Source organism: Labrus mixtus, chromosome 2, assembly GCF_963584025.1.
Source record: "Labrus mixtus chromosome 2, fLabMix1.1, whole genome shotgun sequence".
Classification (NCBI taxonomy): Eukaryota; Metazoa; Chordata; class Actinopteri; order Labriformes; family Labridae; genus Labrus; species Labrus mixtus.
In genome coordinates, this window is record NC_083613.1 from 4,990,789 (window position 1) to 5,008,844 (window position 18,056).

Below are 18,056 nucleotides of genomic sequence, written 5' to 3' on the forward strand. Positions count from 1 at the left end.
CCATCTGATGCCCCCGGACACCAGACGGAGGCAGATTTCATTTTAGGGCCAAACCAATAATGGGTCATTAGAATTTAGAAATACTGGCCCATAACAGCCAGGTCATAAAGAGTAGCAATGCTTTTGTTGGTGAGTCGTCATGTCAATGGTATGACTCCGTATCAGCAGCTGTGAATTTGTATTTTGGGGACAAGGAGGGGGGTTGTCAAGGATCTCTTTTGTTTGCATACCAGGGGTTACCCTGGTGCTCCCGAGCCCCTCGGCGCCTTGATGTGTGCATGTTTTGTACAGTATGTTAAGTGTGTGACGTGATGTAACAGGTCTCTTGCAGCACTGTGAGTTTGTAGCAGGGGACAACATGAGCAGAGTGACACTCCTTATCGAGGCAGTGTGCGTGAGAAGCTCTACAGGCTCAAGTATGAGCAGGCACTGGGGAAAAAGGCAGGGACACACTGACTGATTCTTTATAAAGAAACTCACAACTTGTCTTTGCGGAGATGAATTGAAAAAGAACCATACAGAATCACAAAGTGCTCTGTTGATTTTCAAAGGTAGTTTTGCAGCATGGTGCTAACTTTTGTATCTGCAGCCACTTGATGAATCATTTTGGTTAAGGTTGCTGTTACTTAAGTAATCAAATTGGCAAATTATTCAAATGAGGATAAATTGGGGAAGAGTCACATTTTCTCTGTATTATTATTATGATGATTATGATGAGTCAGGATTATCTTACATTATTAAAATGTATTTTCACAATCCTGAGTAGTTGTAGTCTCAATAACATAATTCAATCTTTATTTAATTTTGATAATGTTTCTGGGTCTTATAATAAAACGGATACTCTTTTAGTGTTAAAGGTAGAGTCAGTAGAAATGTTCATTGCAGCTTGTAAACACAACTTTTAAAGTGGGCCCCTGCTCCTGGGCTAAATGCCACCATAAGCGTACTACCACTGCAGGACTTTAGCGTGTAACATTAACTGCCTGTAGCTACACTGCATGCTAGAGTATAGGCCTGTTACATTTGTTATAATGGAAAAAGCCAATTATTTAGCACGTTAGCACGAGCTAACCGCCTGTGTTTAGCACCCGAGTGTCCAACAGAAAGCAGACAAACTCTAAATTCCACTGGTGAAAGCTAACACAAGGTTCATCCCTACGTTTTTGAAAGAGCTTTATCCATTTGGCATTTCCCTCACTTTGACCGTGATATTTTGTCTTTGCCACAGCCGTCATATTTACAGGTTTTGAATTGCGTAAAATCGCTTAATTGAATCCTATCCTGAACTCACCTGCGCCCTGTCATTGGCTTAGGGAAACACACCAGCTCCCTACCCAGAAACATCATGTGTCAACCAAAACATCAAAATACAGAGGACAGGGTCTCTGCACCACACATGTACAGCGGCACATAGTGATGATTGAGTGGCATTACTTGTGTTTAAGTCGATATATTATTTCCTTGAAATCATATTTGTGATTTTATACCTACTTTTAATCTGATCTCGATTTCTAATTTATTGTGAATTATCTTTTGTGCAGGATTCTTTTTTCTTCTTCTTCTTTTTTTGGAAATGGCAAAAATAATCAAATCAAACATAATCAGTACTTGCTGACATCGTTAAAATGGTGCAACTAGTGCCCAGGCTGCCATTGCTTCACATAATTAGTTAAGCAATCTTAAAAACTTTTAACGTTGAATCAATTTGACCATTTACAAAAATGATCCCTGCTGACTTTTTTTTTTCAGCTAACATTTTCAACATAGTGATCCTCCTAAACAAAAAAAAACATCTCTATGTTTTAACATACTGAGGTCCTTAACCTTGCAAAAAAAAAAAGGAAATAAAGCAGCTCTAGAAACCTCACTGTTTACATGTCCGACATGTTTTGTAATCTACAGTATATAAGTAAAGGCTCAGATTGAATCACTTAGTGTTGTTAATAAACACTGTGCCACCATTACAAGGTGCTGCTGTGACATGGTTCAGCTTTTCGTTGGATTACTCCTAGCCTGATAGCCCTGCAGCACAAGAGGTCCCCCCTGGAACTGAATCTTTATTCCCTCTACACCACCTCCCACCTCTCCCCTCCCCTCTCTCTGCCCATCTCTCTCTGTTAATCCCTTTGGCAGTCGGGCACGTCCCCTCCCAGGCAGCTGAGGCAGGATCTGTGGTGCCCGGCCCTGATCCCGCCTGTTCTACACTTGATTAAAGTGACCTGTGTGAACAGCTGTGAGGACAGGCTGCCTCTCTGTGGCCACATCTCTACTGCTATCTATCCATCTAGTCATCCACCCATCTATCCATCTTTAGAACAACATTTACTGGAGATAGCCTCCTCTTATTAAAGCACGGGAGGTATGCAGAGTATGTGAAGAGGGAGGCGGGTGGGGCTGAGGGATGTAGAGGAGGACAGAGAAGGGTTTGCGAGGCTTTAGTGTGTGTTCATGTTTAAAAGGAGACATTCATTTTTACAACACACGAGGGGAGTGAAGGGTGAATGTTACATCTTCAGGCCTGTTGATGAATCACAAAAGCAACAGAAATAAAAGAAGAAGAGTAGGAATAGTTTACATTAACGTTTCCTCTGTGAAATGTTATCTTCAAACAAGCCATTTCAAAGTGGGTGGCTGTTAATCTAATTGCAGAGAATCTCTTGTTCTGTGGTTCTATCGGGACGAATGTGCACTTAGGCTTTGTTTTTTTAACGTCTCTGTGTAGATTGGATGAGAGGAAAACAGTTAAGAAGGTAGTAGTTTGAGTTCATGGCTCACCATGCTGCAGAAAATGTGCTGGAGATATTATCTTTAGAGGAAAAAAAAAGCAGGATGCAGTCATAAATCCCAGATTTTTTAAATCCCTCTATCAGGTGTAGTGAGGAGAGTGTGAGTGCTTCCATGCATATGTATGAACCTATGTGGACTATCTGCATGCAAACATTATGACTAAAAAGATAGAGGGTTGATAAAATAAATTTTTGGAGGTTTTAAAAAGCCTCTGGAACAAAATAAAAAGAGTAAGAGTAGCCTGTTTTACTCTCGGGCTCACATTCTATAGCCTTTTGAACTGTTGCATCAAAAAATAACAAAAACCTGCAATGTCAATTAAAAAAATAACTGAGGTGTCAGTTGGACATGTTTTGCTTTTCCAGTTTTGCAAAATAAATAAAAGCTCAGTACAAAATAACTTTATCCATTAGAGATCATCATTCAATCTTTAAAGCCGAGTGGGCAAAAAGACTAAAGCTTGTTTCCTTCCATGGTACCAAAGCCATCACCCCGCACAGCTACACATCAAGTATCATACACATATCCACAAGCATTTTGAGGATAAGGTCAAAAGGTCAACCTTTAGTTTAAAATGATTAAGCAAATAGAAAAAATTCTTCTGCATTCTGCACCCCCAGCACGGACTGTTCACACTCCTACCCTCAGGCCGGAGGTACAGAAGTGTTGAATGCAAGACCTCCAGACTCAAGAACTCTTTCTTTCCCACTGCCGTCCGACTCCTAAACAACTGACAGGAGTGTAACAATCACAAACTACCTCATGCTCAGTTTGCACATATTACACTCATTTTTTGCACAGTTAAAATTTTATATTTGCACTCTACTGCCTTCAAATTGCCTTATTTTTTGTATATTTGTATATATTATTATTGTTTTTATTATTATTATTATTTTTATTTGGCTATGTTTAATTTTTAATATTTTATTGTTGGCATTCATTGTCGACAGCAAAGAAAGAATTTCATTGTACAGGGAAACATGTTTCCTACTGTGCACATGACAATAAACATTTTGAATTGAATTTTATTGAATTGAATTAAGAAAAAATTTCAAAGATTCACTTTTTGCTTTGACTTTTGCACTGGTTCTGAAAATGTCATAACATTAAGATATTTTCACTTTACTATTAATATAAAAAAACAAGTTCTGTAAATGCAAAAAAACAACATTTTTTTTTAACTGATACCTTACACTTACATTGTTAAATTTCAAAATGTAATACAATACAAATCTATTTTTCCCCTCTCCTTTTGATCATTTGGTTGGTCCCAGAACCCTTCTGTAGGTAATCAAGACTTTTAGTAATTAAAGGTGCACTATGTAGATTTGGTAGTGGAATTTGAAAGTTGGAGAAGGGAAACAATTCTCTGCTATATTTTCTGAACTAAATACACAAACTTTACTTTGGGTCCCTGGATCACTGTTTGGTGCTAAAAAGCTACCAGTAGAGTTACGGTGTCACATTTCCCTCTGAGGACAGTTTGTGTACAGAGTTATGAACATAAACCACATAATCTGTACACTTCTCCATCTTTTGCATTTCTCTACCGAAACTCCATAGTGCAACTTTAAATACAGTAATATTGATAAAAATGTCTAACAGGTTTATACTCCTGAAGAAATCACTGGAAAAAGCTTTCACATATTTACATTTTTGTTTTCAGTGTTGGCCTCTGACGTCATGCGCTCCCATCCACACATTTCTCAAACCAAACACAAACTGTTGTTTACATGGACTAGAATTAAGTAGTGCACTCATATAAGAAAGAGCAGTGCTTTATAACAACATTACACAGACATATAGGATTGAGTGGAATTCATGTAGCAGGGATACATGCGTGTTCATTTTGAATACATCCTGTAGAAACAAAAAAGATGCAGTGAGCTGAAAAAAATAGAGAAAGGAGAGAAGAAGACTGCAGCTAAGATGACAGAAGTTGAGGAGAGGAGGAGAGAGGAGGGTGGCAGCTGCAGTGCATGAGGATGTGGGTGGGTGAGAGGTTTCACTGGAGCATGAGCACGCTGACATTTTAATGGAATCTATAATATATGTGAAGTGGGTCACTGGATGGGTGTCCTATTTCCCCCCGCCACGAGGCACAGGGTCCCTTCAATATCTCCCTCTCAGAGTTCAACTGTCAGCTGCTCTGTGTTTTTTTTTGTGTGTTGAATAAATCACTCTAATGGGAGAAATGTGGACAATAGAGAAGGATACTGGACAGGACATGACGTCTTAGAGTTGGTGTGTCCCTGTGGGTAAAACTGTACGTGTCTTGGCACAGGGAGTTTAGAAAACACAAATTCTGTCACTTATATTCATGTCAGACTGAACCACCCTTGGATGGGGGTGCCATGCTTCTGGTGGTGCTCTTGGGATGGCATTTATTTGATCATTGTGTCTCACCACCAACATTTTCTAAACAAAAAAGGCTGCTGTATACTTTATTCTTCTTTTCCAATTTTTTTTTAGAAATTGTCACAAATTCTTCTCACATTCCTTATTGTGTACTGCAGAAAATGTTTTGACTCAACAGTTTGTAGGTCAGAATTTTCATTGTACACTTTTACAAACATCCCATAAAATCTACAAAATAACATAATTAAATTCCTTCTCTTCTTCATGTGTCTGATATTTAATTTTTATATTCTGTTACTGGAAGCTGGCTAACATATGCAAACCCAAATAGTGAGTATGGCAAGCTAGTTGGGTTTGCCCTTAGCTAGAATATTGTTTTATAATATCATCAAATATTAACGACTTGAAGACGTGCAGTGAAGATTTGATCCTTTTATTTTAACCGAGAACTGTGAAGGACTAAAACTGAATTTTGGAGGAATCCCAGAAGGAGCACACTTATGATGTCATTATGTCTTCTGTAGTTAAAATAGAATTTAATTTATGTGGAGCTCGGGATGAAAAGATGCAATTATTGTTTCAATTATTTTACAGTTTAAAAGGCAAAAAATAAACTATGGTTACAAACAGTAGGAGCAGAAAAGGTATGCCATCTCGTGACATCATAGCTAGTAGATCTACCATCAACGTGTTAAAAAATGTCAGCATGTACTTCGCATTAGCATGCAAGTTAATGTAGCGACAGTAATAATATACAGCTCACTGCAGAGGACAGACTTAATGACTGCTTGGATAGATTAAGATTGAGTTGAGTTTCTGACTACATACATTTGGTCCCAACAAGCTTATCGCTGTCGGGAGCAAAGGGACCAAGGGAAATAATGATGATCTTTGTAGGATGAGTGACTAATAGATCAACAAGTAGCACAAGAACAAAGTTGTTTTTCTTTCATGTTGTGGGCTTAAATGCCAAGCAGCTGTCTTTTAGTCTTGTTCTGAAGTTTAAATTATAGGTACCCTGCTGAGATTGTGACCACTGCTGGTGCCAACTTGTTTGTGAGTGGGTCCCACACATGCACCCACCAAAGCATGCAGGCAAAGTGCATGATGCACGAAGCTAAAAGCTAACAATCAAGATTTAAAGCAATTGGTCTATAAGGAAGGATATTTGACACCTTTGTCGAGCCACAAAGATACACACAACCTTTCAATACAACAGATGTAAAAGAGACAGATATTTTTAATTACAATTATAACCTTTGTAGCACCCCATGCCTTCAGCACCAATCGAAGTAATGCAGTATCGATTTCATTCACTGTCATTAACCTGTCTGAGCACTCACAGGCTGACCCGAGCTAACCTGATGTTTCTCTTTGAGTGTGTCTGTTCCCATTAGAGAGAGCTCCATTACTTTGGGCTTTGTTTGAAGCAGGAGGCCTCTTGTCATGACTTGCTTTATTTCGCCACCCTGAAGAGCAAGAGTCCTCTGGGGAGAGCATAACTTTTAAGTTTAACATCCCTCACTCCATTTAGAAAAAAGGCACGGCTCGAATCAAGCCTAACTGAAAGCTAAAAACGTCGACCCAAAGCGATAGATCACGGGGTTGCAAGAGCGAGATAAGCGCTGCTTCCTGATTCGAAGCAGCTGGTATAAAGATGATCCACACCTCAGTGGGAATTCCAAGATCTGCTCTGATAAAAGGATGTGCCTCCGACCGGTTTCATTGTTCTACGTTTCCTGTTGTGCTGTCAAGCTCTCTGGTATCAGTAAATGATTGTTAGAAATGCAAATAGAAAAAGCAGGTGGTGTGTTATGCACAGTTGCCAAACTGACATTTAATTTAACTGTGAAGTATGTGATCCCTCTGTGCAATAACACAGGAATCCAGCAGTAGTGTTTACAGTAGCGTTAAGATATTCAGATGTTTTTGCAACGGAAAGAATGGAAAGTGTCCCTTCTTTTTTTTTTGTTAGAAAGCAGAATGAAATGTGGTCCGTACCTGAGTCCAAATGCTTGAAAAAGACTTGGTTGCCCAATGATTTATGTTTTATTTTTGTTTTAGCACCACACCAAAACTTTATACCAGCATATTGAGTAGTAAGTTTAACATGCGAGATGGATGCTAATGTACTGCATCTTTAAATGGTGGTAAGATTTTGATTTATGGAGATGATGTGATACATTGATATGAGGAGGGTGAAGATTTGGCTGGAACATTGTGAGTCCTCTGTACCGCTTTCTGCTTTTTGTCAATTTATCAATTAATTCATAGATTTATTTGATAATTGATATTCTTTTTCTATTTCACTAGCACTTGTATGCACGTAGCTTTGTTTACTTTGTTGTCAGTTTATGACAAGCTAACAGAGGACACAATTAGCCTATGGTGAGCACAGTGAATTCTCTTTTGTTTAAAAGTTTAAAATAAGGCTTTTAACAAGATAAAGGTTTATCTCCAGTCTCTAGTTAAAGCTGAGGTTGTTCCCCTCTAACCTCTTTTAACGTCTGCTTCCCTTTTTCACCGCCGTCAGTGAAGAAAAGCAGGATGTATTTATAGACGCCTCTTCCTCCACAGACTTGTGACACCTTTGAAAGGCTTGCTGCTGTTTTGGCTGTTATGCCGCTTTAGAGCTGCATTATTAGGAGACAGCCTCCACTGCTGCACGCGCTAATCTGCATCATACAGCCGACAGAGAGGCGGCCTTACTGTCAACTGCTTTTGCAATGACTTGGTGAACATATACAATCACGGCTTGTTAGCGGATGAATTCAACAGCTTGTGTTTATTCTTTGTGCGAGTAGGATTTTAGGACATGACTTTGGCAGATTTGTGAACAAAATGCCACTCGAAGCAAAACACTTAATGGTATAGGCCATAAAGCTGCCTTCCATTTTTTTATTCTTGAGTGCAGCCCTGCCTCATAAACAATGTGAATGGAGAAGTGAACTTCATGTTGTAGTTGGAGTTCGCTGGTTGTATAACTAGATTCATAACAGCACTGTGATTAAGGGATTTCAATATTTATTTTTTTACTGCCTAAACTTCAAACCACAACAGCTATTGAAATAGGGAAGGTGTCAGTCAAATAAGACTTTTTAATGTTTTATGCTGTATCTTAATCTGTCATCCATCGTCTAAATACAAGAGGTATCTTATAACTTAGCAAATCATCAATATCTTCACAATGGAAAATGTTGAAATACAGCAAAGTTATACCTTCCCCACACTTCTTCCAGCTGCCTGCATCTCGTGGGGAAGGCAATATATTCAGCAGGGTGAAGTGAACGCCAGTAATAAACTGCCTCACACCTTTCCAGCTCCCCCTGTCACTACAAGCATTTAGAGCAGGTAAACAAACCTCAGGTGTCCTAGCACACCTCCAGGAGGCGAAGTGTCGTCCCCCCCCCCCACTGAGACATTTTGTTGTTCCTGTTGTGTGCAGGTCACACAAGAGCTACTCTCTCTCTTCCTGTTTTCATCTTCCCTGGTTCGTGACAGAGTGTGTACTTGTCTTGCTAATCCTATGAACGTGTACAGAAGCTTCCTGCCTCAAGACATCTGCTGTAAATATTGTGACAAACAAAGTAATAAAGTGCTCCCTCAAACTCTTGACCCTTTAGTTCTGGTCGTGGCCATGGCTGTATTTTCCACACAGAGGGGGGTATGTGGTTCATCCTCCATAGGCATACTGTCAGCGCAATCAACACTTAGCACAAATAGATTTTCAACCCCTGAGAGTAAGTGAATTAAGCACGGAGCTCGGAGGTCCCACCAGTGGTAGCGCCTGTGCCAAATGAAGATCAATATCTTTATCTGTGAGTTCCTGACCCGGGACGCATCGCTGGGCTTAAAGGACGGTTATTTCCATCATAAATTACTGCTTCAAGTGGGATTATTCTCAAGACAAAGCGTGCTGTCAGAGAACTAAGGGCAGCCATTACTCCACTCAGGTCACATACAGGAGCTAGATGAAATATTTGATGATGTACAAGTTAAATTATTAGTGAACCATGAACACAATTCTGGAGTAAGATGGTTATTTTAAGATGCTTTCCATTTTCCATTGTCTTCATTTATATCAGATTGAAATTGTTAAGTTTTACAAGGTTTTTTGTCTGTATAGTAGTCTGTTCAGTCAAACATTTGTTGGTGGCATATTTTTTAGACTGGCTCATCTGATGCCCATGCAAGTAAGTTTTCTCAATGGGTTTCAAGGGGCACTCCTTGGAAACAAAAATGGCCTAAAGAGCCAGCATCTTTTGGTCAGGAAGCAAAGTCTTCAACATTTATGATACTAAGTGGATCATCTTACCAAGAAAAATAAACGTGCACATTTTCGGGATACTATTGTTTCTATTTGAAATCTAGGTAGCTGCTTTGTTCTGCTACTTCTTGCTTAAAATATAAACTATATGTCTGCCTTGACAATTAATTTGCCCAGTAACAGAAAATCTGAAAAGTTGGGGGACCTTGAGTTTGAAAAGATGTGTGTTTAAAAAGGTCTCACAAATGTTTCTTACTGTATGAAAGGACAATATTAAATCACCTGGCTACCTTTTTTCAGTCTTCTTTTAAATGATCGTCCAATGTGTGTGTCTACCCACTAGTGTTAAACATCATGCCATGTGGTTTCTTACTTACCCAGAATCCTCAGCTGAGTCACAGCCCCATGCAGACCAAAGAACATCCAGAGTGGACGGGAGTTGTCCACACACACCTGCATGCCCACGTTGGTGCCGTTGTGGCTGAGGATGACCTCCCCCTCGTGGTTGACCAGGAAGCCCAGGATGTCGCTGCTTTGAAGAGGCGTGGGCACCCGGCACACCGCCCAGAACTCCTTCCTGTCCACGAGGGCCTCCGGGTTGTAGGGCAGGTCGCTGGGGCGCAGAACCGACGGGTCGCACGACGTCACGCCATAGGACAACGAGCCTGAGCGCGCCGGGCTGGACTTGGTGACTTTGATGAAGACGGTCTCTCCGGTGCGCAGGGGCCGGTTGGTGAAGACGAGGGTGCGTTCCTCTCGCGCGTGCTCGGATCGAGCCACGGTCTGCTCGTCCAGCGTCTTGATGTGCGCGCCGCGCAACTGGTGGAAGTGGAGGTCACTCTCCAGAGATGACGGCAGCAGAGAGGACTGCTGGGAGTTGAGCGAGTTCTGTGGTATGGGGCAGGTGGAGGAGGAGGAGGAGGACGAAGCCAGGTGGAGGGTGTGGCGGTGGGCGTGGTTGCGGGGCGAGCGTCCGTCCTCCTGCTGCAGGTTGAGGTCGCACAGGCTGACCGACAGGCGGGAGTCGTCCGCCTCGCGCCGCAGAGAGGAGGAGCGCACGGTGGTGAAGGAGCGCGGGCGCAGGCAGTCGGCGGGGACAATCTCACTGTCTAAAGCGGGGAAGGGGAAAGAGACGAGGAAGAGGAGAGAGAGCAGCAGTTAATAGTAGTCTTGCTGTGTTTCACTTTGATTAGCAATTTGCCCGAGGACTGTGGTGATGAAGTTTTGCAGTCAGTTGAATGAAACTTGTGAGAATACAGTTCTAGGAAGGGCTGAATCTGCAGCTATACTCTGACAACAAGATAATGATAAAAAAAAAAAAAAAGAGAGAGCAATTTAACTTCAGTCGCGGAAATGTCGGTGAGTTCTAATAACTCATCTCGGCGGCAAATGAGACTGTCAGGAGGTTTATTTAAAGATAAAGAAATGAACGCAAGTGGTGGCTTGTTTTTGTATCTGTACAGAGCTGAATCATCCCGTTTTATAGAAAAAAAATGTTGTACGGTGTCAGTAAGCAAAGAATAAATCAATGTCCTGAAACACATGCATGGGTGTGTGTGTGTGTGTGTGTGTGTGTGTGTGTGTGTGTGTGTGTGTCAGTGTGGGTGTGGGTGCGGGTGTGAGTTAGCTGCATTCCTTGCACTCCATAGTACAGTATTGCTCCACAGAGAGAGAGCCATTAATATCTGCCTTTACATGTATCTAATAGCAAGAGTGCACACAAATACGTGCACCAATGACTCTGATAAGATACGATGCCCTCAGGTTGCCTATGGTCTCATTTTAAAATAGCACCTCCAAAAGTGTCCTCCCTCTGTCTTTCCCCCCTCCTTTTCCTGCTTTGCCTTAGGTTGGGGGGTGGGGGTTAAATTAGCCAAGTGTCCTGAGAGAGACCCTTGTTACTCTAAGTGTGCAGGAGGGCTGGGCTCTCTGGGTGTGTGTGTGTGTGTGTGTGTGTGTGTGTGTGTGTGTGCTGGATGCACATCATGTGTATTTGCAGGAGTGACAGACAGAAGAAACAAGAGACAAGAGATGAGAGACAAAATAACCTCTGCCCCCCCTCTCCACAGAGGAGGGTCAGGAAGATAGTAGAAGACCCTCCTCGGTGAAAGCAGGACCTGGAGGAGAGCAACTAAGACAAAAATAAAAGGGCGGGCTATGAGGAGGATGGAGGATGAAAGACAGCAACCAGCTGCCGACTCTCTCTTCTGAGAGTCTCTCAGGTCCTGGCCAGATAGAGGGGGCTGACCAGGACCTGAGAGCCTGACTCCAGATAAACCTCTTAGCCTTTTATTAGCAGGGCTGTGGGAGACGCTGCCCACCATTAACTGTAAACTGGAGCACTGAAAACAGAACACCCAAGCCTCTTAGGTTGACAGAGTTGGCAGGATTTTAAGGGGATCTTTTGTTTTTGTTTTTCTACACCAGTGTCAAGACAAAGACAATTTTATATTGACACATTTTATTGAGTGTGCTCCTTAAAATGATCTTGAGTGTTCAGAGAAGAACTTCGATGCGAAAACAGATCACTTCAAAACAAACATTGATACATGTGATCCCTTCTGGCCTCCTTTCAGTATTCAGTAATGTCAAGAGGGAACTTTCTGCTCATTCTTAATTACAGGCTACTGGAAGTTGGGGAACAAAAAAACAATTTAGATCTTAGATCTCAAAAGCTAAAATACTTTTCAGTGAGAAAAAAACAACCATTAAGGTTAAAGTGCTGCAAAAGGTGATCAAAGCTACAGGTCAGGATTTGTAGGACCTTAACTCTCACAAGACTCACAAGTAAGGTTCAAATTACTTCATTTTCAGATTCTAAATTGCATGAATTAGTGTAAGCTTCAGTATATAAAAGTAAAGAATTTTCCTGCCAAAATTCATTTTGTGCAAAAGCTAAAGTGAGTATTACCCTAATGCTGAGACTTCATGGATAAATCAAATTAATCCAGAGAATGACATGAATGTTTTCACTGGTGCATTTAAACAAGAAACACTGGGTGAACAGACTGATGGTCTAGCAGTTAAGTGTCACCCCATGTACTGTACCGAGGCTACATTCCTCTAAGCGGACAGCCCGGGTTCAAGACCGACTTGTGGCTCCTTTCCTGCATGTCTTTTCCCAATCTCTATCAAATTCCTTATCTAAAAAAAAGCCCCCCCAAAAAATATTTAAAAAACAGTAACAACAATGGGAAAATTAAGCAATAAAACATCAGAATAGTGACCATAGCACTAAGGATGAGACAAGATCCAACTCCACCTCTTATTTTAAGTCTCTGAAGTGAACCTGTAACACCGGATAGCCGTCTACACAGACACTTGCTGACATCAAGAAGCAGGCTCCTCATGTGTTTCACTGAATTGCAGATGACATCAAAACTCCAAAGTGTTTGATCCTCATTCAGTGGCATGTCTGATTTTCTGCATCATCACTGAAACGCTCTCTGATGTGTCTGATGAGCCCTTGAAAACAGAAAAGCTGAGATGTAATCACCTCTCTCCCTCAGAGTCATGTCAGCCGCTAACCCTGAGCGCCACGCTCTGCCATTAATGTTTAATGGATTTAAGGCCCTGTGATTGAGCTAATTGATTTTTCAGAGGGGCATAAACTGGAGAGGACAGTGCCTTTGGTCTAGTGGGTGGTGTGTGTGTGGGGGGGAGGGGTGTGTGTGGCAGCTCATATAGACTGCTAATCAACCATTAAACACCTCTCTTCACAGAAGTGTGCTGCAGTTAACCGAGGTCCCTGAGGCTAGCTGAAGATGACTAGCACGCCAGCTCAGATTTCATTTACTATTTCCTTCTGCTGTCGATTTCTCCTGATGGACTCCGTGTAAGCCCCTCTCACCAGAACTCAACGGCCAGGGCTGTGGAAATGAACAGAGCCTATCGACGTGCGGCTTTTGTAATTGAACAGCTCAATCTGCCATTTCCCCCATGTTATGCCATTTCATCAGACAGAGAGCCCCTTTTGCTGAAGGGGAGGCCTTTAATGAAGCAGTGGGACCTTTAATGGGGCTCAAACTCAAGCTCTCTGGTGATCAGAAAAAAGGCCTCTTCTTTAGCCACAGACCCAGTAGCAAGCATTTGCTAACTGACTCCGACCACGGAGCAATCGTGATGCCCACCGGCTCCGAGTTATTGGAGGGATTTGAATGACATCACAAAAACAGAATTGTGCGTGCATGTATTCCAGAGCTGGCAATTCTCTGCCCATCCCTCCATGCTAAATTGGATTACGATGGGTCTTACGATGTTGCGAGACCTCCGGGCTGCAGAGAAGATGATGACATGTCTCGGGGGATAACAGCGGATTGGAGAGAGAGAGAGAGAGAGAGAGAGAATAGAGCGGGGAGGTAAATCAGGGATGGGGAATGGATGGCTGCCTGTGACAATGCTGGATTTATGTTGAAAGGAGTCTGTGGATTTTTAAAAAGAGCCACAGATCATCTTGCTCGCTCAGTGTGCTGCTCCGACTCGAACTGAAACTTAGAATGTGTGAACCCAAACTCATACACACAGTCAATTGATTCCCCTTTAAAAATATAGTCTTTCATAAGCTATTTCAGGAAAAAAAAAAATCCTCTGAGGATTTCACTACTCCCTTTCATATCTTCTTTCTCACTCACTTTTCAAAGGGAAGTCATTTCAAACCCATATTGGCTTGCTTATGGTGTGTGTATTCATACTTTTTTTCCTTCTTTATTCATCAAAGGATGGTGAGACGGAGGCGCTGAGGTACTTTATGCGCTCCTATAAAACTTGTTGTTATACTCAAAGGCCAGATAGTGGAATGAAAAGTGCCGGAGAATATTTACCGTGCATTTGAAAAAGCTTGTGTGTGTGTGTGTGTGTGTATATGTGTTTACTTGGGCACTTTTACAGTGTGTGTATCCCCGTGTCTGTTTGTGACCTCACCAGCTGCTGCTTTCTAATCATGGTGCACCTGCGTTTTTTTTTTTAGCGGATATACAATCCTCTTTGTCCTATTGGTCCCTTTCAAATCAAACACTCACAGACGCTCTCCTATTGGCTCAGGCCAGAGTTGTGTACTTTGAAATCGTTAAACTGTGTGTGTTTGTGTGTGTGTTTGTCAGTGTCTGTGTGTGTTTGTTTCCTTCTCTCTCATGTAGGAAGACTTTGTAAATGGGGCCATGGAAGATGCAGCTGCTGACACTGTGAGCCTGTGGCGGTTTAGAAAGTGGAGGGGGGGGGGTTTAATCACCTGGTTTTTCAACTTTGATTGAATTTTCAAACTAAATGTAGCACCTGTTGAGTTCAACCATTAATTAACTGAAGCAGGGGGAATGTGAGACGTACGGGTCAGCTCTTTTATAAGACTTTTTGAAAAATTGAAACCCATTTGGCCTTGCCTTTTTTTGTCCCTGGTTCCTCCTTGGAGCGTTTTTAAATTAGAATAATTAAGCACCTGTTGGACTAATCCACCTCAAATACATGGACAAGGGTGGCGGGTTGATTGGGATGTAGAGTGGCAGTGTGTCTATTTTGGCCCCATGCACCGGCCCTGGCTCATGCTGTAAATGTTTTTGATTAGGGAATAGCCGCAAAGCAGGTTAGCTAATGCTGTGCACGGGGAGGTGGAGAGAGATAGAGGCTAGGCTTAGTGGCTTTGCTAGTCTGTGCAAACGGAACGTGCCAGGACTTTGAGCCAGTGCTTCGAGAAGAGGGGGGGGATTTACTCAGTCTCACGCACACAATCTATCTCACAGGGCTTATCTTCATCCATAGTCTCCCGAGGGTTTCATCTGATGTCGGCAAAGGTGAAGAGGGAGAGAGAAAATGAAAAGAGAAATCTAAGAGGTGATTCTTAGAGGAGGTGGATGAGGAGAGGAGAGAAAGATGAGACACGAGGACATAAGGAGACAAGTTGTTCAGGGAATTGGGATCAGCTATGAAGGCCGAAGGTAGAGATGGATATCCAGGTAGAGTACAGAGTCAGGGAGACAACCCAGGGTCTTTGTGGGAGAAAGAGGCTGAGTATAGCTCAGTGACTGATCGAGGAATTAAGACACCCAAACTGACCGGCCTGTAGTGAGTGAAAGATGGACATATAAAGCAGCTAAGAGAGAGAAAGGGAGAGAGTAGGATGGCAGAAAAGAGAGATGGAGTCAGAGGGGTCTTTGTGCTAGATGTTTGGGGTTGTTCTTTATTCCCTGGCATTGGTCCAATCTCACTCCCTGTTCAGGCTGGAGCGGCTTTGAACCCGGGCTTTGGAAAGAGCAGCAGGCTCCCAGGGCGACACATGGCCATAACAAAGAGCCGGGCAGAACGCCTGGCAAGTCACAAAAGCCCCCATCCTTAGGTCATCTGCAGAATTCAGCATGAGCCGCCCCTTCTCTGCCAATCAGAATGCCGGGACCTCAGCAGTAATAACCTCCATCATTTAAGGTTCTTAAATTAAAGCCGCCCGGTTTTATTCCTGAGCTCATGGCATGGAGAAAAGGCTGTTAATTATTTATTACCATGGAAAGTCAAACAATCTCAACACAGGCCGTCCACAATGCTTTGCTGCCATTCATATTAAGAAAAATATTTACATTAAAAAGCTCACAGTAATCACCAACAGCCAAAATGCCTTATTTTGTCAATTTAAAAAATGTTGGCGGGGGGGGGGGGTCTGAATCCAAGACACTTTGGACACTTCAATCAGATCTATCTTTGCTTATAATGACAAAAGTAGACGCAACCATGACCTCAAATCCTGAAGTCCATCCATACTGACATAGCAGAAAAACAACTGAGACACGCCTTCAGACGAGTTCTCCCCAAAATAGGAGACCTCTGAGTCACATATGCAGTTTGATGTTGACTACTTATTAAAACCAGAACCAGCAGAAGTAGTTCAGAGTCTTACATTTACCTTTAGTATAAGCAAATTTAATTCTTTTTGAAGAGCTCGTTTCAAGATCAGAAACTTTCTTTGACGTGGCAGTTTGTGCACTGGCATCTTTTTATTTATAAAGCTCTCACAGAACAATGACCCTCATACCTGACAGAACTCATACATCTCCCGACTGGGCATTACCAGACACGTTCCTCAAGACAGTTACTGTTGAATGTTCCTCGAGTCAGATCGGAACTGGGAAAATCTGCTTTTTCTTATTCTGCACCGGACTCTTGGAACAACATACAGCATCTTCTTGAGGGAAATTAACTTTTGGGCATTTTAGAAACCTGATTTTAAGCCTCCCAACCTCTGTTTGTAACTGTTTTACATAAGTGTGTTTATTTATTGCAGTTTTGTACTCGCTTAATTATCTTTGTACATTTTAGCCTTTTTTAGACTGATTTTAGCAGTCTTGTATTATCTGTCCCCTGTTTTTCTTTTTGATTTAATGTCTGTTTTCTAATTATTTCTGTAATGACTGGATGTCATTGTAAACGAGGGTTGCCCCTCAATGGTCTTTCGAGTATAAATAAAGGTTGAATGAAGTTTGTGTTGGACAGGGCTGCAAACCCCGGAGTTAACTAACCAATTTTATAGAGTCTATACTTTTTATATACAGTACATTTTAAGATGATAAGTAACCTTCACTACTTTTGAAGTTATGAGTTTGGATTTTTTTAGCTGCTTTTCTGGTTTAAAATAAAAAAAGAGTCATTTAAAAAAAAAAAGCCTTCTAACATGTCATTCAACAGGAAACAGTGTTGTAGAGAGCAGCCAAGGTGCAGTCATTTAAAACTGAATCTAAACGCCAGATTATACAAATCTAGTTTGTTCTTCCTGGACTTTTGATCTCTCGACAACAATCATAAATCCAGCTTAAGCCAAGACACACAACATCCCTTAATGTGCTTTGCTTGATGTCTAGATGTTTTTTAAATCGCTTCCCTTTCTAAACGAGTCCCAAAAGGTGGATTTACTACAGCTTTTCTGCTTTGTGTGTTTTCGTTGGGAGGGTGTTTGTGTGTAGGCATCAGGATTTGTAAGTGCTGCTATTAACTGGAACGCTGAATCCTGCCAAGTCAAACAACAGTACCAGTCAAGTGCGCGCAATAATCAAATCATCATTTCAGTGAAAGTAATCGCTCTCTCCCTGAAGTAAAGGAACCCTGGTCCGTTTCTCTCTCTCTGAGCTGGAAAACACGGACAAACGACTGTAATGGACCTCTATCATTCCAGACGACTTCATGTTAGCTGAGTCCTAGGAGTGGAGCCCGAGCTTAGTACAGAGAAAACCAAAGAGTGAGCGAACGTCTAAAATCCTCCTGATTTACTCTTTTATGATTGATTACATTAAATATACATGCATAAAATACACAGTTTACAGGCATACATAATGCAGTAATGCTTCAAACAAGTCTGTTCTCAGAACACTTTAAGACTTTAATGATCAGGGATTCTTCATCTGATCCCCTGAAAAGTTCTACTTATTGTCAGTAGATATTTATCCTACATAGTGTCTTTGTAGCCGAGGCTGAAAAAAAACCAAACATTTGAAACCAAGTTAGGAAGAGAAAAACAAACCTGATAATAGCACTTGTGAACTTTGTGCTCATCACTGCTCTTTTTTTTTTGCCTCTTTCATTTGCATGAGAGCCAAGACCAGACCAACTGGTCTAATCTCATTTTGATTATGTCATAAATACCCAAATACCAAAATGCGGTGCTGCTCAATCT

The 18,056-nt window shown here is 41.7% G+C and overlaps 1 protein-coding gene across 2 annotated transcripts in view; it reads right to left on the minus strand.

Moving 5' to 3' along the window:
- Positions 1-18,056, minus strand: part of neurl1aa (neuralized E3 ubiquitin protein ligase 1Aa) — a 76,777-nt gene that overhangs the window by 6,245 nt on the left and 52,476 nt on the right. For both annotated transcript variants that reach the window (XM_061048384.1, XM_061048393.1), the window contains exon 4: positions 9,790-10,521. In XM_061048384.1, coding sequence (XP_060904367.1) covers positions 9,790-10,521 — 732 coding nt within the window. The remainder of the gene's footprint in view (positions 1-9,789; positions 10,522-18,056) is intronic.